The sequence below is a fragment of the Trichomycterus rosablanca genome, chromosome 7 (genome assembly GCF_030014385.1).
Source record: "Trichomycterus rosablanca isolate fTriRos1 chromosome 7, fTriRos1.hap1, whole genome shotgun sequence".
Classification (NCBI taxonomy): Eukaryota; Metazoa; Chordata; class Actinopteri; order Siluriformes; family Trichomycteridae; genus Trichomycterus; species Trichomycterus rosablanca.
In genome coordinates, this window is record NC_085994.1 from 38397657 (window position 1) to 38421757 (window position 24101).

The 24101-nt window shown below is 45.0% G+C and overlaps 2 protein-coding genes across 7 annotated transcripts in view; one reads left to right on the plus strand and one right to left on the minus strand.

The window, feature by feature from the left end:
* gpat2 (glycerol-3-phosphate acyltransferase 2, mitochondrial) overlaps positions 1–13763 on the plus strand; it is a 158405-nt gene extending 144642 nt beyond the window's left edge. For 4 of the 5 annotated variants that reach the window (XM_062998693.1, XM_062998695.1, XM_062998694.1 and 1 more), the window contains 8 exons: positions 449–713; positions 1906–2051; positions 3975–4052; positions 5500–5625; positions 6874–6994; positions 8628–8696; positions 13104–13159; positions 13299–13763. In XM_062998693.1, coding sequence (XP_062854763.1) covers positions 449–713; positions 1906–2051; positions 3975–4052; positions 5500–5625; positions 6874–6994; positions 8628–8696; positions 13104–13159; positions 13299–13412 — 975 coding nt within the window. In that variant the 3' untranslated portion in view covers positions 13413–13763. The remainder of the gene's footprint in view (positions 1–448; positions 714–1905; positions 2052–3974; positions 4053–5499; positions 5626–6873; positions 6995–8627; positions 8697–13103; positions 13160–13298) is intronic. The other variant, XM_062998692.1, reaches the window with a different exon arrangement.
* A 2617-nt stretch (positions 13764–16380) lies between these two features.
* fahd2a (fumarylacetoacetate hydrolase domain containing 2A) lies at positions 16381–23842 on the minus strand. 2 transcript variants are annotated; one of them, XM_062999409.1, is made up of 8 exons: positions 23736–23842; positions 22552–22753; positions 21963–22179; positions 21537–21596; positions 20617–20779; positions 20424–20532; positions 19355–19442; positions 16381–16987 (listed from the first exon to the last, which is right to left on the minus strand). In XM_062999409.1, exons 2-8 carry the CDS (start codon positions 22719–22721, stop codon positions 16925–16927), a joined length of 870 nt encoding a protein of 289 aa, XP_062855479.1. In that variant the 5' UTR covers positions 22722–22753; positions 23736–23842; the 3' UTR covers positions 16381–16924. The 2 variants fall into 2 exon arrangements, with proteins under 2 accessions (XP_062855479.1, XP_062855478.1); XM_062999408.1 differs by having other exon boundaries at positions 22552–22814; positions 23736–23841.
* Positions 23843–24101: the final 259 nt, after the last annotated feature.

A 24101-nucleotide genomic window follows, 5' to 3' on the forward strand; every position in this document is an offset into this window, starting at 1 on the left:
CGGTGGGTAGCACTGTCTCCTCACAGCAAGAAGGCTTCGATTCCCAGGTGGAGCGGTCCGGGTCCTTTCTGTGTGGAGTTTGCATGTTCTCCCTGTCTTAAAAGGGTGTCCTAATATTTTTGCCCATATAGCGTTATCTGCCTTTGCCATTTTAATTAGACAAAATAAAAGTTCAATAATAAATTGCTCAACTTTAAGGTGTTTTATTGCAGTGTGTAAGTGATTACTTCATTTTTATTATCCGCTTTGTCCTGGTCGGGAACACGGTAGGTCCTGTCCCACTGCTAAACACTGGGCGCAAGGCAGGAACACAAATCTCTTACAGGGCTTTTCTTCACCTTTTCGTTCTCTCTCTCTCTCTCTCTCTGTATTTCACTTGCTAATAAATCTCTTTTTCTCGCTGCTGTTTTTTGCTCCCGGCCCCCCTCACGTACCCTCCCGTTCTCAGGGGGTGCGGGTCGGTGTGCTGTGCAGGGAGGTGTGTTGGCTGCTGGAGGAGGTTTTGTTCAGACGCACCGACGTCGGATTCGGAGGCTCTCTGCTCAACGTGGTGTATCACGCTCTCTCTGTGCTACACCCTCACCTGCTGCTGGCTGCAGTGCCCCCTACAGGAGAGCCGCTGGTAGCCGCACGACCGGACCCGCTCACCCTGCTCACGCTGAGTCGGCACAGTGCGCTGCTCACTCGCATCTTCATCACCGAGGCTGTGGGAGGTGTGTGTGTGTGTGTGTATTCTTTACTTGAAAGCAGGTAGTGGGTGTTTCCAGCACTGACATGGTCTGCTGAACACACTCAGGTAAATCTAGCAAGTAGAGAAGGTAGAGAAGCCACGCCTTCGTTACTACACTGACAACTACAACAGTCCATACCTCCTTTATAATGACAGAAGGGTACAGAGGAAATCCACACAGACACAGGGAGAACATACAAACTCCACACAGAAAGAACCCAACTTGCTCCACCTGGGAATTGAACCCAGGACCTCCTTGCTGTGAGGCGACAGTGCTACCCACCGAGCCACTGTGCTGCCCATATTACATCAAATAAGACAGACATGTACCAAAACCACACTTTCTTTATTAAGTCTGTCTGACAGTTACCAGGGCCTTCCAGCTTTTTGACAACAATTTAGGGAAGGCTCTTGTCTATTCCAGCATGACTCTGCCCCTGTGACCTGCACAGTGCCCTATCTTCAACCTTTTAAACTTTTGGGATGAATTGGAATAGCGATTGTGAGCCAGGCCTCTTGTCCAGCATCTGTGTCTGACATCAAAGCATTTTTTTTTTATAATTGTGTACCAATTCCCACAGGCAAACTCCAAAATCTTATCCCGAGACCCCTTCCTTACTTTACTAGACACAGTTAATCATGTCTGTGTAGATGCCTGACCAGTTAATAGCACTGCTGGGATTTGAACCCTGTATTTTACTGCTGAGCCATTTGAGCACCTTTAATACGAGGGTTCTTCAAAAAGTTTCCACACTTTTAAAACTCTATTTATTAAGAATTTCAAAAATAAATCACATCACTTTTCTACATAATCACCTTCCGATGCATTTTTTCAGCGTCGTACCAACTTTTTTAATGCCATTAGCGCTTCACCACTGATGCAGCGCTTCTTTCACATCATCATCACATGAAAATCTTCTTCCCCTTAAAGCTTCTTTGAGTGTCCAAAAAGGTTCAAATCAGATGGAGCTAAATCCGGACTATAAGCGTCTCTTAGTCTCTCAGACACGACTGATTACTCCTCCTCCCACCCTCACCGCTTATAACCAAAATATAAAAGTGAGGAAACTTTTTGAAGATCCCTAATATTAGGAACTATTAACGTGCAATTGCAAGTGCTGCTTTTCTATGTGTCACAAGCTTGAGGCTTAGTGTGTGTGTGTGTGTGTGTGTAGCGTGTGCTGTCTCTGCGATGCTGTGTGAAGTAGCAGGCTGTGGTGGAGGTGGAGGAGAGATGGAGTTTGATGTTGCGCTTGGTCAGGAGGAACTGACAGATAAAAGCCTGCAGCTTACACACCTTCTGCCTGTGGGCTTTATACCAGTGAGTCTCACACACACACACACACACACACACACACACAAAAGACATGGGCAGAGTTTGATGTGCAGGAACTTCACAGAGTGCCAAACTCATCTCTATTAAATACACTGGGTTAAACTGGAACACTGCCAGCCTCTTTGTGCAACACTGGTCCCAACATTGGTTCCAATATTAGTTCCAATACTAGTTCCAACTCTAGTCCCAATATGAGTCCCAGCATCATTTCCAATACTAGTTCCAACACTAGATCCAATACTAGTTCCATTACTAGTCCCAATATCAGTCCCAGCATCAGTTCCAATACTAGTTCCAACACTGGTCCCAACATCAATTCCCATACTAGTTCCCATACTAGTTCCAACACTAGTCCTAATATGAGTCTCAGGATACGTTCCAATACTAGTTCCAATACTAGTTTCACTACTAGTTCCAACACTAGTCCCAAAATCGTCCCAACAACAGTTCCAATACTAGTTCCAACACTAGATCCAATACTAGTTCCATTACTAGTCCCAATATCAGTCCCAGCATCAGTTCCAATACTAGTTCCAACACTGGTCCCAACATCAATTCCCATACTAGTTCCCATACTAGTTCCAACACTAGTCCTAATATGAGTCTCAGGATACGTTCCAATACTAGTTCCAATACTAGTTTCACTACTAGTTCCAACACTAGTCCCAAAATCGTCCCAACAACAGTTCCCATACTAGTTCCAACACTAGTCCCAATATGAGTCCCAGGATCCGTTCCAGTACTAGTTCCAATACTAGTTCTAACACTGGTCCCAAAATCAGTCTCAACATTACGGATAGCTTAGTGGTTACGTTACTGCAGATTCCAGCCCAACCACCACCAAATTGTCACTGAGCAAGGCCCTTAATCCTTATTTACCACGATTACAAGTCGCTTTTGATTAAAAAACGTCTACTAAAAGCCATAAATATAAATGGTAGGCAGTTCTTGAACTCACGACTTCTTTTTTTACCAAATAGTTGTATAATTTTGAGGTATGACAATAAAGGACCTGCTGGAGGGTTCAGCTCAACAAAAAAGTCAAGTGGGAAGAGTCCCCACTTCTTCTAATAACATTTTCAGTCTGTGATTTTAGTTCATTGTTCCGGAAATGTTCATTTTGCCGACTCGTTCAAATGTGATTATGAAGTTTGGGACTCTGATAAACGCTGATGTTGCCTTAAGAAATCAATTATTTTTCCATATAGACGGAAATACTTGCAGCGGCAGCGATGATCAATCATGAGTTCACAATAAACGGCTGAATAGACGTTTGATTAACAACGATTTACATTTTGCAGCATCATCATGTGCATTTCAAATAAAGTTTAGAAGCGTACGGAATGTACGTTCTTTTTAAAAATTGATCCGTGATGTTTATTTATGATTAATTACGGTGGCATTCGGGGTGAGAATATATATTAATATGAGTTGGCGCCACAGGGTCAGACTAGCATAGTGATGTGTAGAAAAGGTGGCCAAACAAGCAAGACTTCAGAGCAGCACAAAGCTGTTTATATAATTGAATTAAGGGACGTTACATTTGCAGTAATTAGGCGGAAAAGTTGCTGCCCACACTTGAATAATGCTCTGCATGACGTACTTTTTCATCAGTTTTATTTAGTCAAGATGATTTATAATTACAAGAAACATGACGGGCTATATGGTTGTTGTCTGGTATTTGACTATCCGGGTACTCGCTCATTTTAAAATATTATATCTGGCCAGTGAAGGGCACTCCAGCGACGGGAACATGGCGTGTAATTACGACCAGCAAATAAGCATCGGTGGGAAATGTCAACAAGAACAACCCACTCCACTCGCTCGCAAACACAATACCGGGAGCCAGCAGAACTCATTATCTCCCACTATTTACCCATCTGATCTTTCTCTCCGTGTGTCTCTCAGCCATGCCAAACAGCTCACAGTTTTGCTCTGGATGCCGTGGACAGCATGGTGCGCTGCGGGATCCTCATCATGGAGGAGGTGAGATGTAAACTTGCACTCCCCCACACATCGCTTCTCCCTATTGGGGTAAAGCAGGTTCAAAAAATGAATTGAATATTTATGAAAACAGTATAATTGGCTGCAGTGCTGCAGTGATTTGAAATGTACCTGAACGGCGTGTGCTAGTCTCCGGGCCTCCTCGGCCAGTGTGGGTGTAGCGCGTACGGCGGAGGAATTGCAACGGGGAATTTAGAGTGACGAAATTGGAAATGAAGTTGAAAACACAATTAAAAATCAGTGCTCGTCTGCTGAACATTTACTGCATTGATAGAGCCGGTGGCTGTCTTGCTGCTCGTTTTTGAGCCTAAACTTTGCTGAAACAGAAAGGGGCCTTCCCTAAAATGTTAATCTCTGATGAGGAGGTTGCAGAAACACACTTTCTCATGATAGTTTGTGCCAAAGACAAAAAAAGGTCATCCAAGCTGTTATCAGTGAAAGGTGCAAAAGCATCAGTTTGTCACAGCATGGATGACTTGCATACACAGACTAGGCATAACATTATGACCACTGACAGGTAAAGTGAATAACACTGATTATCTCTTCATCACATCACATGTTAGTGGGGGGGATATATTAGGCAGCAAGTGAACATTTTATCCTCAAAGTTTATGTTAGAAGCAGGAAAAATGGGCGAGCGTGAGGATTTGAGCGAGTTTGACGAGGGCCAAATTGTGATGGCTAGACGACTGGGTCAGAGCATCTCCAAAACTGCAGTTCTTGTGGGGTGTTCCCGGTCTGCAGTGGTCAGTATCTATCAAAAGTGGTCCAAGGAAGGGACAGTGGTAAACCGGGGACAGGGTCATGGGCGACCAAGGCTCATTGATGCACGTGGGGAGCGAAGGCTGGCCCGTGTTGTCCGATCCTCAAATTGCTGAAGAAGTTAATGCTGGTTCTGATAGAAAGGTGTCAGAATACACAGTGCATCGTAGTTTGTTGCTTGTGGGGCAGCAAAAGGGGGACCAAAACAATATTAGGAAGGACATAATGTTATGTCTGATCGGTGCATGTTTTTGAACCTAAATTTATGCTGAAACAGAAGGGCCTTCCCTAAAGTGCTATGTTGTGATGACAGAGTTGCAAAAACACACTTTCTCATCACAGGTCCAGATGGAGATCGAACCCTGCTAAACACCAGACGAGTGCAGCGTATGATAATTCACCCTGAGAGACTGAAGCGCTACAGATTAGCTTCAGAAGTGCTTACGCTGCGCTTTACTTCACACTGCACACAGTCGTGTGTGTGTGTTCAGCCGTGTGTGTCCAGCTAGAATGAAACACACTCATAACCAAAGCAAATACACACATAATAGCATTGAAGCGCTGAACCGTATCGCTGACTTACACGCTCACGTTTCATTAAACACCGTGAGCTTGACATTAACCTTGTGCTCTGTGTGTGTGTGTGTGTGTGTGTGTGTGTGTTCAGTTACCTCGGGAGACGCCAGTGTGTGATTTTTGGAAAAGGCAGGGTGTTCTCTCATGGAGTGCTACGGACGACCCTAATTGCAGCAGTGACTCGGAGTGTGAGGAAGCCGACCCGCGATCGTACAGGGTACACACACCCACACACACACTTTTACACTGAATACACACATATAGTATAAACGTTAACACAAAGTACGCACAAGCAGGGCGTCACACACAGAGTGCATGTGTTTGACTGGCCTGTCTGCAGTTCAGATCTGCAGAAAGCACAAAAAATAATTAAAGTCCACTAAGTAGCCAAAAGTATGTGGACACCTGGCCATTAGTTTGGTAGATCTACTCCAAAACCATGTGCATTCATCTGGAATCCCTTGGCACTGCAAAATCAATTCCTATTGTCTGGTTGAGGCTGCTGCATGAGTAGCAAAGGCATGTGGGGGAAGTAGCCTGATCCTCTACGCATTAAAGCAAAGCTTTCAATAAGAACCTAGGGGGTTCACAAGCTTTGATTGAAACGTATAGCAGTTTGCGCCCCCTCAGCCAATGAGGGTGTCGTGCACAGAGGAGAGCAGTGTTTTTCAAACCCTTGGTCGTGAGCCAAAAAAATGGGTCTTGAATGGACTTGTACCCGACCAGACTGCCACAATTTTTATTAATTTCTATTTTTATATATTGTTTATGCATTTTATCCCCCTTTTTCTCCCTTTTATCGCGCCCAACTGCCCGAATGCGTCATGCTTCCTCTCCACCAATGCCGATCCCCACTCTGACTGAGGAGAGCGAAGCTAACCCACGCCCCCTCCGACACGTGGGCAGCAGCCGTATGCATTGTTACCTACACTTTGTGTATGGAGAGATGCACCCTGACAGCACTCTTTTCCCATCTCTTTCCAGGCGCCATCAATCGGCCAGCAGAGGTCGTAGTTGCATCAGTTATGAGAGAGTCCCTATACGGCTTTTTAATATCCCACCCCTATCTGAACAACAGGCCAATCGTTGTTCACGTGCCTGGTCAGCCCAGCCGGCAGGCAGCGCTGTGATTCGATACGATGTATTTGAGATCCCAGCTCTGGTGTGCTAGCGTGTGTTTTACCGCTGCGCCACCTGAGCGGCCTGTCACCATTTTTATTAAGTTTATTTTGTTTTGTGTTTCATTTGGATGCATTGTTTGTGTTGCCTAAGAATCAAGTATATCCAGAATGGGAGCAATTATAAAAGCTCTACATTTGCAAGCTTTTGTACTGAAAAGTATACAGACACTCACACTCATACAGGTTCCAAGTTAACAGATATTAGAAACTTTGTTCACTTTGCGTTTTTTTTTTTTTTGTGTGTGTGTGTGTGTGTGTGTGTGTGTGTGTGTGTGTGTGTGTAGTTGAGTCAGCCGTCTCAGTGCCCCAAGCTGCTGTTCTTCCTCTGCAGTTTACTGAGTGTACAGCTGAGGGCGCTCTGCTGGGCTCTAGAGTGTCTGAACCTGATGCCCTTCCCCATTACAGGTTTTTACTGCACATACAAACACGTCACAATACTGAAACTGGGACTGATCCTTTATACTTCATGGGTGTACAATTACTGACTGTAGCCTATCTGTTGAATAGAATTTGTGTCCATTCAGTCTTTTATGTATTTTCTCCCCATTTTCCTCCCGATTTAGCGCACTCAATTTTTGTTTTCTGCTGCTGAGATACCAGATTGCATCCGAGGAGAGCACGTCGCTGTTCACGCCTCTACCGACACGTGCACAGCCCTCCTCTTCTCGCTCCTGCATTCTGCACAGGCGTCTCTTCCCCCAGTCAGGGTCCTTACACAGCGTATGAATTGCGTATGGTTCTGATCGAGGAGAATGAAGCTAACCCATGCTCCCTCCGACACATGGGCAGCAGCCGTATGCATTTTGTCACCTACGCTTTGACGAGTGCAATGCGGATCAGCTCTGTGTATGGAGAGACGCACCCTGGCAGCACTCTTTTCCCGTTTCTGTGCAGGCACCATCAATCAGCCAGCAGAGGTCGTAATTGCATTAGTTTAGAGGGAGTCCCTATCCGGCTTAATATCCCACCCCTATCTGAACAACAGGCCAATCGTTGTTCATGTGGCTGCTCAGCCCAGTCGGCAGGCAGAGCTGAGACTCAATACGACGTCTTCGAGGTCCCAGCTCTGGTGTTCCAGCGTGTGCTTTTACCGCTGCGCCACCTGAGCGGCCTTTAAATCATAGAAATCATTTGATTTCATTTGTTTGATTTGTCCTGTTAACTATGGCTTAAACAGTGTTATTATTAGGAAGGGTGTTCACATACTTTTGGCCATGTATTCGTGAGTTCTCAGCAGAGGCTGACTCCCCTGGCTGGGCGTCCACACAAACACAATTAACCCTGTTTGAGGGAAGGAAGGTCAGATTGGGTCTGTTCCCACTGCAGCTGCGATATGTGATCTGTGGGACTGGTCCGGGTGCTTGTGTGAGTGGGGGGTGGTCACTTGGAGCTTAGCATGGCTTTCCATATGCAATGTGGTATGAGATAAGAAGGGGAAGCAGATAGGGAGATCTGCCTTTCCTTGATCAGATCAGGAAATGAAAATCCAAGGAAAATTAGATTTTTTTTCGAGGGTTTGAATCTCAGCAGTGCTATCGGCTGTCTGAGAGGGGGAGGATGTCAACGGCCTGTCAGCCTCAATCCCAACCCCAGATAAAAAATGGGGGTTGTGTTAGAAGGAGCATCCAGCGTAAGAACTATGCTGAATCTGGTATGCTGACCACAATGATCCACTGTTTGGACCCATAAATACAGGAGCAGCTGAAAGAAGAATATTAAAGCAGGGATGTGGTGTTCAGATAAATTTTTCTCTAAGCGAACAGAATCTGGGCGCATCTGGGACTGCCGTGTGTTTACTGTCCGGAAAATTCAGTAATTAACTTTAATAGATGAGGAACGTGTCATCTGACTCTTCTGGGATCGTGCTAGGGAACCCGGGTTGTTTTGTGGAGGCGCACCAGGAGCCCCACTTCACTGCACATTTTTAATGGGTTGTTAAGAACGTTCAGGTGTGATGGCACAGACGTTCTAAATGATATGGACAGACCAGGATTAAAAAATCACTGTGTTTCTCTTTCTTTTGTTTATCTGCCCGTAGAGTCCGAGTGTGTGATTCAGCTCCACTCGCACCTGAGAAACAAAGCCCAGCTGGAGCGGGTGCACCACGGTCAGCAGCACTCACCCGCCCACACTCACCCGCCCATACGCACTCCAGCGCTCTTCTCGTATTATTAATACACTCGCCGTACGCAGACGGAGCTCAAGCCGACTCTAAATATGGTTTTGCTGAGTGCTAATCGCTCCCCGCTGACTGCATGACATTTTAGAGGACCGTCCTATAAATGTGTTCGGCTTCAGAGCGGCATCGGGGCTTCGCTTTTTACATGGCCAAAAGTATGTGGACAGCACTTCTAATTAGGGAGTGGTCGTTTCGGCCACACCTGTTACAACAGCTGAATAAAATTAATTATATGAAATAAATGATACGCTTCCAGCAGTTTGGGGAAGGCCCTTTCCTGTTCCAGCATGACTGCACAAAGACATGGGGTGTGTTCGAAAACCTAGGGAGCTGCCTTGCTGTCTTACTGTCTACATAGGCAGCTGACTTAGTAGAGAGGATTCAAATGAGTTAGTGACTTAAAAGGCAGGTTATTCGAACGCACTACTTAGACAGCGATTCCATCGGGTTTAGCATTTCGCGTTTAGCATTTAGCATCTCGCCATTAAAACCAATAAACTGAGGTAGCATAGCACGCTAACGTCAATAACATCTCCCTTCATGTACCGATAAGGGTTAAATTTCCTGACAAGCCCGAACTTGCAAATAAAAACACTCGGTACAAGTTTATACAGTTAAAAATCAGTAATATTTTATTTACATTTGAAAATAACTCCATTCGTTTCTCCGCCCCGTCAGCCATGAATGCTGGGATTGTCTTGATCACTAAGGCAGCGTTCGATGCTCACTCGTTCTTGAGCCAAAATAACATTGAAATAATAAGATGCCTCAGAAGTGTGGATTTTAAGGCATCTAGGATTTCGAGCAGCCTCCTTCTCGGGAGCGCGCACAGGATGACGTAAAATGCTGCCTATGTAGAGAGATCACTAGCTTTTCGAACACACCCATGGACTGGCAAGTACTCCAGTGGCCTTAGATGGACTCGCGCCCTGTCCAGGGTGTTTCTTTTGGGATGAATTGGAACACGACTGTGAGCCAGGCCGTCTTGAAAAGTGGAGGCTGTAACAGTCGCCAAGTGGGGCCAAGTTTATATACAGTGTATCACAAAAGTGAGTACACCCCTCACATTTCTGCAGATATTTAAGTATATCTTTTCATGGGACAACACTGACAAAATGACACTTTGACACAATGAAAAGTAGTCTGTGTGCAGCTTATATAACAGTGTAAATTTATTCTTCCCTCAAAATAACTCAATATACAGCCATTAATGTCTAAACCACTGGCAACAAAAGTGAGTACACCCCTAAGAGACTACACCCCTAAATGTCCAAATTGAGCACTGCTTGTCATTTTCCCTCCAAAATGTCATGTGATTTGTTAGTGTTACTAGGTCTCAGGTGTGCATAGGGAGCAGGTGTGTTCAATTTAGTAGTACAGCTCTCACACTCTCTCATACTGGTCACTGAAAGTTCCAACATGGCACCTCATGGCAAAGAACTCTCTGAGGATCTTAAAAGACGAATTGTTGCGCTACATGAAGATGGCCAAGGCTACAAGAAGATTGCCAACACCCTGAAAGTGAGCTGCAGCACAGTGGCCAAGATCATCCAGCGTTTTAAAAGAGCAGGGTCCACTCAGAAAAGACCTCGCGTTGGTCGTCCAAAGAAGCTGAGTGCACGTGCTCAGCGTCACATCCAACTGCTGTCTTTGAAAGATAGGCGCAGGAGTGCTGTCAGCATTGCTGCAGAGATTGAAAAGGTGGGGGGTCAGCCTGTCAGTGCTCAGACCATACGCCGCACACTACATCAAATTGGTCTGCATGGCTGTCACCCCAGAAGGAAGCCTCTTCTGAAGTCTCTACACAAGAAAGCCCACAAACAGTTTGCTGAAGACATGTCAACAAAGGACATGGATTACTGGAACCATGTCCTATGGTCTGATGAGACCAAGATTAATTTGTTTGGTTCAGATGGTCTCAAGCATGTGTGGAGGCAATCAGGTGAGGAGTACAAAGATAAGTGTGTCATGCCTACAGTCAAGCATGGTGGTGGGAATGCCATGGTCTGGGGCTGCATGAGTGCAGCAGGTGTTGGGGAGTTACATTTCATTGAGGGACACATGAACTCCAATATGTACTGTGAAATACTGAAGCAGAGCATGATCCCCTCCCTCCGGAAACTGGGTCGCAGGGCAGTGTTCCAGCATGATAATGACCCCAAACACACCTCTAAGACGACCACTGCTTTATTGAAGAGGCTGAGGGTAAAGGTGATGGACTGGCCAAGCATGTCTCCAGACCTAAACCCAATAGAACATCTTTGGGGCATCCTCAAGCGGAAGGTGGAGGAGCGCAAAGTCTCGAATATCCGCCAGCTCCGTGATGTCGTCATGGAGGAGTGGAAAAGCATTCCAGTGGCAACCTGTGAAGCTCTGGTAAACTCCATGCCCAGGAGAGTTAAGGCAGTTCTGGGAAATAATGGTGGCCACACAAAATATTGACACTTCAGGAACTTTCACTAAGGGGTGTACTCACTTTTGTTGCCGGTGGTTTAGACATTAATGGCTGTATATTGAGTTTTTTTGAGGGAAGAATAAATTTACACTGTTATATAAGCTGCACACAGACTACTTTTCATTGTGTCAAAGTGTCATTTTGTCAGTGTTGTCCCATGAAAAGATATACTTAAATATCTGCAGAAATGTGAGGGGTGTACTCACTTTTGTGATACACTGTATATATATACAGTATGTCTATAGTTTTAAAAAGGCTAATGGTCAAGTGTCCACATACTTTCGGCCATATAGTATAGGTCCTGGCCACACCTTCTGCACTGGGACTGTCAGATACAGAGACCACACCTCCTTTACTGGGACTGACAGGTACAGAGGAGACACCTCATTTACTGGGACTGACAGGTACAGAGGACACACCTCCTTTACTGGGACTGACAGGTACAGAGACCACACCTCCTTTACTGGGACTGACAGGTACAGAGGAGACACCTCCTTTACTGGGACTGACAGGTACAGAGGACACACCTCCTTTACTGGGACTGACAGGTACAGAGGACACACCTCCTTTACTAGGACTGACAGGTACAGAGGACACACCTCCTTTACTGGGACTGACAGGTACAGAGGACACACCTCCTTTACTGGGACTGACAGGTACAGAGGAGACACCTCCTTTACTGGGACTGACAGGTACAGAGGACACACCTCCTTTACTGGGACTGACAGGTACAGAGGACACACCTCCTTTACTGGGACTGACAGGTACAGAGACCACACCTCCTTTACTGGGACTGACAGGTACAGAGACCACACCTCCTTTACTGGGACTGACAGGTACAGAGACCACACCTCCTTTACTGGGACTGACAGGTACAGAGGACACACCTCCTTTAGTAGGACTGACAGGTACAGGGGACACACCTCCTTTACTGGGACTGACAGGTACAGAGGACACACCTCCTTTACTAGGACTGACAGGTACAGAGGACACACCTCCTTTACTAGGACTGACAGGTACAGAGGACACACCTCCTTTACTGGGACTGACAGGTACAGAGGACACACCTCCTTTACTGGGACTGACAGGTACAGAGGAGACACCTCCTTTACTGGGACTGACAGGTACAGAGGACACACCTCCTTTACTGGGACTGACAGGTACAGAGGACACACCTCCTTTACTGGGACTGACAGGTACAGAGACCACACCTCCTTTACTGGGACTGACAGGTACAGAGACCACACCTCCTTTACTGGGACTGACAGGTACAGAGACCACACCTCCTTTACTGGGACTGACAGGTACAGAGGACACACCTCCTTTACTAGGACTGACAGGTACAGGGGACACACCTCCTTTACTGGGACTGACAGGTACAGAGGACACACCTCCTTTACTAGGACTGACAGGTACAGAGGACACACCTCCTTTACTAGGACTGACAGGTACAGAGGATACACCTTCTTTACTGTGACTGACAGGTACAGAGGACACACCTCCTTTACTAGGACTGACAGGTACAGAGGACACACCTCCTTTACTAGGACTGACAGGTACAGAGGAGACACCTTCTTTACTGGGACTGACAGGTACAGAGGACACACCTTCTTTACTGTGACTGACAGGTACAGAGGCCACACCTCCTGTACTGTGACTGACAGGTACAGAGACCACACCTCCTTTACTGGGACTGACAGGTACAGAGGACACACCTCCTTTACTGGGACTGACAGGTACAGAGGACACAGCTACTTTACTGGGACTGACAGGTACATTAGGCCACACCTCATTTACTGGAACTGATAGATACAGAGCCCACACCTTTTTACTGTGACTGTAGGGCTTCCAGGCTTTAATAATGTGTGTTTGTTTTGTAGAGAGCTCTTCAGTACAGTTGGCTGGGCTGGCACTGCGTACCCTGATGGACCTTGGGGTGAGTGACGTATCTCACACACACACACACACACACACACACACACCCACACACACACACACACACACACACACACACACACACCTCCCTTTGAAACCTGAACCGTGCCTGTAGCTGCAGTGTGTTTGTGTTGAATCAGGTGCTGATGAAGGCTGAGCAGAGTGAAGATGTGTGTGTGAAGATCAGCCCTCTGTTCCTTCAGCCTGAGAACATCAACAGACTTCATCAGTTCGTCTCTCAGTTCCTTTACTGACGCAGGACAAACAAACGGATCAGAACTGTTCTGCTAGGTGATTGTTTCAGTTTTAGTGAGAACTTCACCAGCCTTGAGTTTTGGAAGCACAAAAAATATCTCAGAAATGTGCTGGAAATGTGATTTATTTTGGTTATATTATTCCTCTTTTTATTAGCGAATTATTTAATAAGTTCAGTTCTGTTTACTCAGCCAGTTCCAGACCAGGTTGTGGGTCTTGTTTTCAGTTCCGAATTTGAAGAGAAAACTAAGAAAAATGTAGAAACTTTTACTTTTGTTGAATCGAAATGGTTGTTAGATGACGATTGCTTTTGCTTCGAGAGATCAATACACTTCTTTTGTTCAGCACGAGCTTTGATCTTTTGGTCTCGTTTTCATTCATTTATTTTACTTCTGTAACCACGTCGTCCTCTTCAGGGTCGTGGAGGGTCCGAACTCACTCGGGACAGAATACATATTCATCACAGGGCATCACACATTCACTCAGTTACACCTAGAGAGAGAAGACAATTCACCTACCGGCATGTTTGGGAGGTGGAAGGAAACTAAACTCACTCACTCTCACTTTCTTAACCGCTTATCCAATCAGGGGGGCTTTTCCTATCACGGCTTTTCAATTCAGTGTCTCCAATTAACCTGACTGCATGTTTTAGGACTGTGGGAGGTAACCGGAGCTCCCGGAGGAAACCCACGCAGTAGTGTTTTGCCACTACTTTATCCTGGCCGGGGTTCCGGTGGGTCCAGCTTTCCCTGAATCACTGGGCACAATGCAGTAACACATCCATCGCAGTGCCTCAGTACCCCCTTGACATGTGACCAGCCGTTAGCACCACTGAGGTCCCAGCAGCAGTGGGCTAGCATAATCTACTGCTGTGCCATGTTCTTAAAGGGATAAATATATGACTTGTTTTGGTATTTTATTCAGATTGTGAGACTCGATGTAAATCTTTTTTATGTTTTTATTGCTCACTCAGGTTTCTCTCGCGCCTCTTTCTCACCCTCACGCCTGTTTAATATCGCTGCTGAGTGACCGAGCTCATGAAGCACTCGCTCAACCCTGATCCCCAATCAGCTCCTGATTACAGCCTGGTGATGGCCTTAGGCTCTCTGTACATCCTACCAATCACTTAAGACTTCCCTTCAGCGTGCACACGCACGCGCACACACACACACAGATAAAAGGCTTTAGCTGGAGAGCTGGAGGAGCAGTGTATCGCACATGTCTGATTGCTATAGTGCTCCGGGTGTTGAATTAGATCTCTAGAGACGAAACACTTGGGTGACCTGCACCTCGACCCACTGCACATTCCAAAGAGCCGCTCATTAACCCAGAGAGTGTGAGAGGGCTGAGGATGAACACAGGAGCAGAGGAGTGAGGAGAACAGGCCAACAGAAGGATGAAATACAGTGCTTAGCAGAGGCTTCTATCTTAAGCAACTTGTGACAGACTGAGCAGTTGAGGTTTGAGTGTCTTGCTCAAGGGCCCAACAGTGGCAACCTTTTGATTACTAGTCCAGTACCTTAACCACTACGCTCAGACTGCAAGAGCAATTACTAAAAAATACACTATACAGTATTGACTAAAGTATTGGGACACCCCTTCTAATCTTTGAATTTATGTGTTTCAGCCACAATTAATAACAGGTGTAAAATAAATTATATTATGGAAATTACGCAGAAATTTCTACTTTGCAGCAGCAGTTTAGGGAAGTGAGGCTTTCCAACATCAGTGACCAGCCATACAAACGCTCTTTTGCAATACTAAATGGGCACAAATTCCCACAGACGTACTTCAAAGTCTTGTGAAATGCCTTATCAGAGGAGCAGCTGTTCTAGCTGAAACGATCTCATAGAGGTCACTCACTTTAAAAGCATTTCTTTTTTAATTAGGACATCCAGCAAGCTCATGGTCGGGTGTCCAAATATTTGGGGTGTAAAATGTATAGTGGGTTTTAATATCAAATATGAGACACAGGTTATTAGATTTGAACCACTCATGAATCAAAGCCTAAATGTTAGAGGAGATAAAAGCTGTGGTGTCTGGTACAGACCAACAAAAGATCTAATGTGGATTGGATCAAGTAATGGGTGCGGATCATTTTAATCCTGGTGACGAGGTGAATGTACCCCAACCCTTCAGTGTGAGGCTGCGTAGTGACATGTAGAACTCCTGTCCACCAACGAAAGCACCTACAATAAGCAATGGATGGATGGTCCAGCTCACAATGTACAGAAGTGCAAGGATCTGCTGGTAACATCCTGGTTTTGTTTGTTTATTTGGATTTTAACATCATGTTTTACACTTTGGTTACATCCACGACAGGAACGGTAGTTACTCATTACTCAAGATTAATCAGTTCACAAGTTTATCGAACACAGTCATGGACAATTTTGTATCTCCAGTTCACCTCACTTGCACGTCTTTGGACTGTGGGAGAACATGCAAACTCCACACAGAAAGGACCCGGACCGCCCCACCTGGGGATCGAACCCAGGACCTTTTTGCTGTGAGGCGACAGTGCTACCCACTTAGCCACCGTGCCACCCAAATTAAAACAGAGTGACCTTTATGTAATCCTCTGATAAAGCTTCTTCCTAGACAGGGAAGTATGTCTGTGGGAATTTGTGCCCATTCTGCCAAGAGTGTTTGTATGGCTGGGCACTAATGTTTGCCAATAAAGCCTCAATTTCACACAGAAAGGACTGGGACCGCCCCACCTGGGAATCGAACCCAGGACCTTCTTGCTGTGAGGCGACAGTGCTACGCACTTAGCCACCGTGCTGCCCGTAACATCCTGGAACCAGATACCACTGTGGAGTCCAGGTCTCGGTGTGGTCCTAATGTTTGGCTCATTTGTGTACTATGCAGAGGAAGTTGGTTAATAAATTTGCCGTGTTGCTTTAGTGTGAGTGTTTTTCTTCATAAGGATGAAACCTGTTTAGCAAAATCACATCAAGATTCAACGTCTTTCTTTAATCATTTTTATTTAGTTTGTGAGTGATTTGAAATCAAACCCAAAATCAAATTCCTTGAATAACTGGACAGCAGTAGTACACCATCTTCTGGAACTTTACAGGAACTACAGGGTAAAGTTACCTACAGAAAAATCGTTCATGTGTTTATTTGTTAGTCATTTTGATTACTGTTTGTTTGTTGTTTAACGCCATGTTTACACATTGGAGTCATTTTTGTTATGTACTGCTCCCTGGTCAGGGACGCTTTGTGTACAGAGGCTACTAGAAACACTGGACCGGACGCCCGGCCCTCACAGGCTAACACACACTCACACTTGAGGGTAATTTAGACTGGCCAATTCACCCTCTGCATGCTGTTGAAAGGGTAAGCAGAATATCCACATGTAACCCTTGCAAGCAACAGAAGGAACCAGGTTCTCAGGGCTCAGTGTTGGGGTGAGGCGAAAATCTTCGAAGTGCTCACTGTGGATATTCATCAGATTACAATCATTCATTCATCTGAGTAGATCAGCCACGTTCAGACGTTCATGCTGGAGTTAAACCACCGTGTTTCTGATGGATCCGATCCCGTCGATCTGACACTCCACCACGTCTCCTCTCTGCAAGATACACAGACGATGAAATGAGAAAACTCACTCACTCACTTTCTTAACCGCTTATCCAATTAGGGCCGCGGGGGGGTGCTGGAGTCTATCCCAGCGTTTCAATGGGCGCAAGGCACACAGTAACACCCTGGACGGTGTGCCAGTCCATCGCAGGGCAGACACACACACACTCATTCACCTATAGGGCAATTCAGTGTCTCCAATTAACCTGACTGCATGTTTTTAGACTCCCGGAGGAAACCCACTCAGACACGGGGAGAACATGCAAACTCAACACAGAAAGGACCCGGATCGTTTTGCTGTGAGGCGGCAGTGCTACCCACCGAGCCACCGAATGAGAAAACTGTCAAGCCAATTCGCCTCATGGCCAAAAGTATGTAGACACCCCTCCTGATTACTGACTTCAGGTGTTTGTTGCATTCCTTGTTAACAAATGAGTTAGGACAGTTATAGCTCAGAAATCAAGAGACTGGACTACGTACACTGAGAACAGAAGCTGCTGGTGTCCCTTTCTTTACCTCAATATCAGTCCCAATCATGTAGGACAACTGAAGAGAAAACATCAAATATTTCTTCAGCTTTTTCTCCATCCTTTAAGCCTTAAAGCGCTGGTATGGTCAGGGTTGCCAGATATGTAATGCAAAATCACTGCAAAAGCACTGCAAACCAGGATCTGGCAATTGCTGCCAGCAACACAGTAACTCATTGTGGCTTCTTTACCGGACACCAGAGCCTTTGTGTCCTAAACCATCAATGAGTCTTGGCCGCCCAACAACCAGTCAGATGTCCGTGGATCGCTCGTCCCTCTCCAGGCAACTGTGGGTACACTTAAGTACACAGATCTCAGGTTTGTATTGTGTGTGGGTGTGGGAATGACCCTGCAAATGGCTGTTAATTGCTTTGAAATGTGCCAGCCCATAGGGATCCTTGGCCAGCATGGATGCTCATGCATGTAGTGAACTGGCAATGCTTAAAAAAAAGGAAAGAAAGATATTAACCGAAAGATCCTTTTTATTTACAGCAGGCTGGGCCAACCTTACAAATGGCTGCAAACGTACATACCAATAATTACATTTTTACATTTACATTTTCAGCATTTAGCAGACGCTTTTATCCAAAGCGACTTACACAATGAGCGGAACACGATGAGCAATTGAGGGTTAAGGGCCTTGCTCAGGGACCCAACAGTGGCAATCTGGTGGTGGCGGGGCTTGAACCGGCAACCTTCTGCTTACTAGTCCAGTACCTTAACCACTGAGCGATCACTGGCCCTTACTTAATTACTTCAATGGACTGTAAATACACATTGCTAATACATCTTCTCGCTTGCGTTTACTTGTGAAGAACTTTGTAGCAGTTAAAGTACTGGTGAACAGGGATGACACCCTTTTGGCTGAGATTCTGCCGACCTGCCAAGACCGTTTTAGTTTCACTTGCAGCCGTGGCGGTTATTGATTCCTTGTTAAAGCGCTAGCAGTCGGCGCGTAGACAGCGTGTGCTAATTCCAGCGTGTTGACATATGTTTTCCCAGTTTTATCTGACAGGATGTTACTGGTGATGCGGCTCTGGGTGTTGGAATCATTTGCGCCTCGCTGTTGTGTAAATTACATTCATTATGACTTGCGATTAATGCTAGAAGTCATTTCGCTACAGGACGATACGAGGCGTAAATGAAACGTGCCACGCGGTGGCCGGCTGCCACTCCAGCCTGCGCGTCGCCAAGTCTCGGGCGACGCTGAGCGACAGCCAGCGTTAACAGCGTCTAATTGGAGGAATTAGTAGTGTGATGAAGGTTTAAATTAAATCAGACTGAGGGGACAGAACAGAAGCTGCTGGTGTCCCTGCAGGCTGCAGTGCTCCTGCATACCAATCTACTGTTAGAACAGTCAGGCTCAGAAATCAACTCGATGCCAAAAGTATCTGGACAATCCTCCTATTTGTTGAGTGTTTTTTTCTGGAATTTTCACCATTTTCTCCCCAATTTAGTCATTTCCAACTCCCTAGCTGATCAAGGAAAGTGGGATCACCACATGCCCCCCAACACATGTAAAATCCTCAGCTGCTTTTTATCACCTGCCAGGGTTTAGATAGAGAACCGTATCACATAAGTAGAGCCAAGCTATGCTCTTTAGGTCCTGGTCAGTTGTCCACATACTTCTGGCCACATAGTGTATGTGATCTAGCTTTTGCACTCTTAAAAGTCAGACTCTTTATTTTCATGTGCTGTTTTTGTTTCTTTGCCCACCACGTTTACATGGAACCAGTTCACTACCTTAGTTCTGTTTGCCGACGTTTAAGAAGTTTTAGACCCCCTGCGCTGCTCCCTTTGCAGTAAAGTATGTTTGAATTGCTGGAGCTCACCTTTAGGAAGACGGCTGGATTCCTGAACACACCCACCCCCGGAGGAGTGCCTGTTAGGAACACGTCACCCGGGTACAGAGTCACAAACCTGCAGTGAACACAAATATGGAGCTGAAAGCTGGAAACTGAATGCAAACATAGATTAAGCAGTTCTGTGTGTGTGTGTGTGATGGACTGGTGACCTGTCCCTGGTGTTTCCTGTCTTTCACCCAGTGAATCAGACCCACCATGACCCTGACCAGGATGAAGCAGTGGTAAAATGGACAATGAATGAATGAAGCAATTCTGACATTGGTGTTTGATTTACTAAAGCTGTAGCTCATCACAAAAACAGGTGCAGAATTTAAAAAGCTGCAGTGTAATGTCCAATTTTTTATTTTATTATTTATTAACCTTTATTTAACCAGAAAGATCTCACTGAGATTAAGAATCTCTTTTTCAAGAGAGTCCTGACCAAAAACCTGATGTGACAGGGGACACCGCCTTTCTTTACCTCAATATCAGTCCCGATCATGTAGAAGACTTGAAGAACAGACAATAGAAGAGAAAACATCAAATATTCCTGCAACTTCTTCTCCATTTTAAGGCAACAAAGCACTGGTATGGTCAGGGTTGCCAGATATGTGAGGCAAAAATCACCACAAAAGCACTGCAAACCAGGAAATGGCAATTGCTGCCAGCAACACAGTAACTCATTGTGGCTGCTTTAAAAGACACCATAGCTGTTGTGTCCTGAAACATCAATGAGTCTTGGCCGCCCAACAACCTGTCGTCCCTTCTCAGAACACTGTCTGTGGGTACACACCATGGCTGTTTGTGAGCCCCCCTTGATGTTTGGGAGAGACTTTAACCCAGACGCCTGTCCATAAAGATTCGCTCTTCATCAAAGTCCTTCAGGTCTTTATGCTGATCAGATCTGCTGCATTCAACATGTGAACTATGAGGAATCTTCATGCATCAGTGCAAACAGGCATCACCATGCACCTTTGTGGGTGTGGTCCTAATGTTTTGCTTCATCTGTGTCCTTGATGATCTGATTTCTCAGTGTGAATAAGCAGTAGATACTCACTGTGAGACCCACGCCACCAGCTTCTCCGTCTTGAAGATGAGTTGGTTGGTGTTGCTGTCCTGCATCACCTCACCATTAACCAGGCACCGGATTCCCAGGTTGTGCACATCTGGTTCAGACAAACATGTTATCCACATGAGATCTTCAGCTTCACACCTACTTCTACATGTTCTCCTCAGTGGACCTCACCTACCCTTCAGCGCTGACGTGGTAACGAGGGCAGAACCCAGCGGACAGAACGTGTCGAAGGTTTTTCCCAGAATCCACTGCTTCCCGTTTCGTCTCATTTGCCAGTCACGAGCGCTGACGTCGTTGGCTATGGTGAATCCAGCGATGTAAGACATAGCCTCTTCCTCCTGAAAATGATACAGTAGCATGCAAAAATTTAGGCCCCCCTATTTAAACTTCTACCAGATTTACAACTGACTGTGTCTGAGGATTGCCTAGAGGCCCAACACTGGCAACTTGGCAGTGGTGGGGTTAGAACGAGCAACCTTCTTCTCACCAGTCCAGTACCTTAACCACCTGGCTACCACTGCAGTAGGATATAAACAGGATGACAATGTTACAGCCACCTAAGGTGCTGATTTTGTATCTGGCATGGCAAAATGAGGTGCCTGTCGGGTTTTCTTCTGGACCATGGCATGAAACGACTGCTCCATGGGCTTTTTAATGGGTGCTGCTATGCTTTGTGGGCACAAAGAACTCACCAGCTTTGGTCAATCATTATCCCTTAGAAAGAATAAGGAAGCCAAAACACAAAGTTCATTCACATTACATAACTTTGGTTCTACAACACAAAATTAATCATCCACAGAGAAAAAACAACAGCTGGGAACTCATTTACCAGACCATGAGCTTGTTTGACATCCCATTCCAAAATCATGAACATTAATATGCTTCCCGGCTTATGGTTCATGGTTATAACAGCCTCCACTCCTCTGTGAAGATTTAAGAGTGTGTCTGTGGGAATGTCTGGAGCTGTGCAGGTCACTAGAGTTCCTCCACACCAAACATAATAATAATAATAATTAATAATAACGTCTTTATGGACACTTGTGCACAGGAACACAGTCATGCTGGAACAGGAAACATCTCAAACATCTTACTTGCCTTTATATCTTTTCCTTTTTTCCCGATGATAAAGGCCAGTTCCACCTCCCAGTCTACCTCCTAAAAAATACAACAGGGTTAGTTGTAGTGTGTTCTGTACATACACCTGGCTTACACCAACTCCATATTAATACCCATACAGGTGTCCATATACTTTTGGCCTTATAATTAAGTAGTAAAATGTACATGTAAATGTAAAATCTGGCCATGATAGACCAGATCATATTTAAAAAATACAGAAATACTAAGAGATTTGCATTCAATCTGGATGTCAGGTGGCAGTTTTGCATTTAAAGTTAAAGTATGTGGACGCCTGACCATGAGCTTGATGGACATCCCATTAAAAATGTGTGGAAACCACATGTTCACCAATGGTGAACCATGCTTCAATGAGTGAGAAGATCTGCTGTGCCATGCTGCACTGACCTGGCTCATGTTGGGCAGGATGATGTTGTCGTAGGGGCCGGTGATGGCCGAGGGGAACTTGCTGAAGATGATGGGTTCTTTGGGAATGGGGGCGTTCTGTTCCAGACAGTGATCTTTGTAGTTCATCCCCACACACACCACCTTATCGGGTCTGGTCACTGGAGCCAGCAGCCGAATGCTGGAGTGAGGGATCACTCGCTGGTCACTGGACATCGCTCTGAAACACACCGTTTATTTATATTCACTTTATACTTTATGAGTAGGTACAGGGCATGAATCAGTTTCTGTGCCAGTCTATTGTGAGGCACCGTGCTTTATTAAAGCTTCATGTTCCACCTCATCGAAATTTCATATTCTTTCTGGCTGCTCCAAACTTCACCACAGATGAGAGTGAGTGAATGAATGGATGAGTGTTGTGATGCTCTGTAATGGATTGGCTCTCAGGGCTCAGTGATTTCAGGTAGGGCTGGACCCACCATGGCTATAATCAGGATGAATCGGTGAGTGTAAATAAATGAACACATGAATGCACTTTGTAGAAATCATTTCAATCAAATGATTTCATAAATGAACCAACAGTACCACCTACCTGTGAGCAGCCTCCATGCCCTTCTCCCCCAGCTCCAGAAACTCTCTCATGCTGGAAGGCATCGAGGGATCGAACTCTTTTAGATCGACGATGCCGTTGCCTCGCTCTGCCTCCACTCCGACCCTTACCACCCCCTCTTCTCCAGGTCGGCTGAACTGAACCAGACGCATGCTGACAGAACTTAGACTGCGCCTGACTGATCCTACAGAAAACACACGACTGAGTCTACTCAACATGAACCATGTACCTCTCAACACTCTCACCTACACACACACACACACACACACACACACACACACACACACACACACACACACACGGGGAGGAGGGACAGAGAGGTAAAACACATCTAAATCAGAAAAAGAGGAAAAAACTTCAGGGTTTAGATCTTTCGAGTTTTATCAGACCACAGAGTTGATCTGGTTTCTTACCAGTATAAAGGGGTATAATGAAAGTAAAATCAATTAAAATGTGTATGAAGATGTAAAAATATCAATCACCTTTTCCTTGTACCTTTTTTCTAAGTGTGCTTAATTTAAAAAATAAAATTAATTAAAAATATATTATAAATTAAAAATTATTATTAATTATTACCTTAATAATATTGGAATATTTTTGTCAAAATGCAAAATATAAACAAATATAAACACGGTGGATTTTCATTTCATTATCTGTAGAAAAATTGTTAAATGCAGTTGAAATATCCAGCCATAAACATGAGCACCATGTATGGGTGAAATACAGAACATTCGTTGACAGTGAGGTGTTCAAAAATCCTAACAACACTGCTGCACCTGATACACTCATACCAGAACAAAACACACTGCCTTGTTACCATGTTATGTTAATCTGATTGCAGTGCTTAGAATGAATCAGAGGGGGTCCTATCAATGTCCCTTCTGTAGGTGTACAGTAGGTGTACAGAGGGACAGATCAGGTGTACAGGGCCACAGTCAGTAATTGTATGCACACCTATATGCACCTGTATGGTAGATATTTGCTCGTACCAGATAGGTGTACCTACCTGAGCGTAAATGTACAGAGCCTAGCTGGGATTTACCATAAACACCATTAATTACACCATTAACATTAAAATGCATGTAATAAGAACGATATTTAATGTATTACACTGTATTAAAATTATTTTTAGATTAAAAGCAGTGACTTTTTCTGATCAGTCCTACCTGAATACGACTTCTGCTTCCAGTGCACAGAACACAATAAAGAATGTTTGTTTTTGGTAGAATTTGGGTTATTTCGAAGACTGGCGCTCAAATGACTGGATTTCAGACTCTGTGACATGTGTGATCATAATAAAACTACTTACTTTCAACACTGCTCAGCTTCCGCATTCACGTTTTGTAGTCCAGCGGAAATAGAAAAATGCTTTTATATAGCAAAAACAAGTTATTACTTTAAATTGAACGTCATTACTAAATAATGATATATCTCGTAATACCAGCTGAGTAGATAAAACGCTGCTAATTAGCACATTTTAAAAATTTACTAAACTATGAAGTGTAAAAGAACTACAAATCCCATAAGCATAA

Bases quoted from the DNA above. Each gene is read 5' to 3' on its own strand.
- fahd2a (XM_062999408.1), bottom strand. From the start codon at position 22,787: ATGTTGAGTAGACTCAGTCGTGTGTTTTCTGTAGGATCAGTCAGGCGC. The intron at 22,180-22,551 runs GTAGGTGGTACT...GGTGTGTTTCAG, and splicing joins GGCATGGAGGCTGCTCACAG to AGCGATGTCCAGTGACCAGC. The intron at 19,443-20,423 runs GTGAGTATCTAC...TGTTCACTGCAG, and splicing joins CTGGTGGCGTGGGTCTCACA to GTTTGTGACTCTGTACCCGG.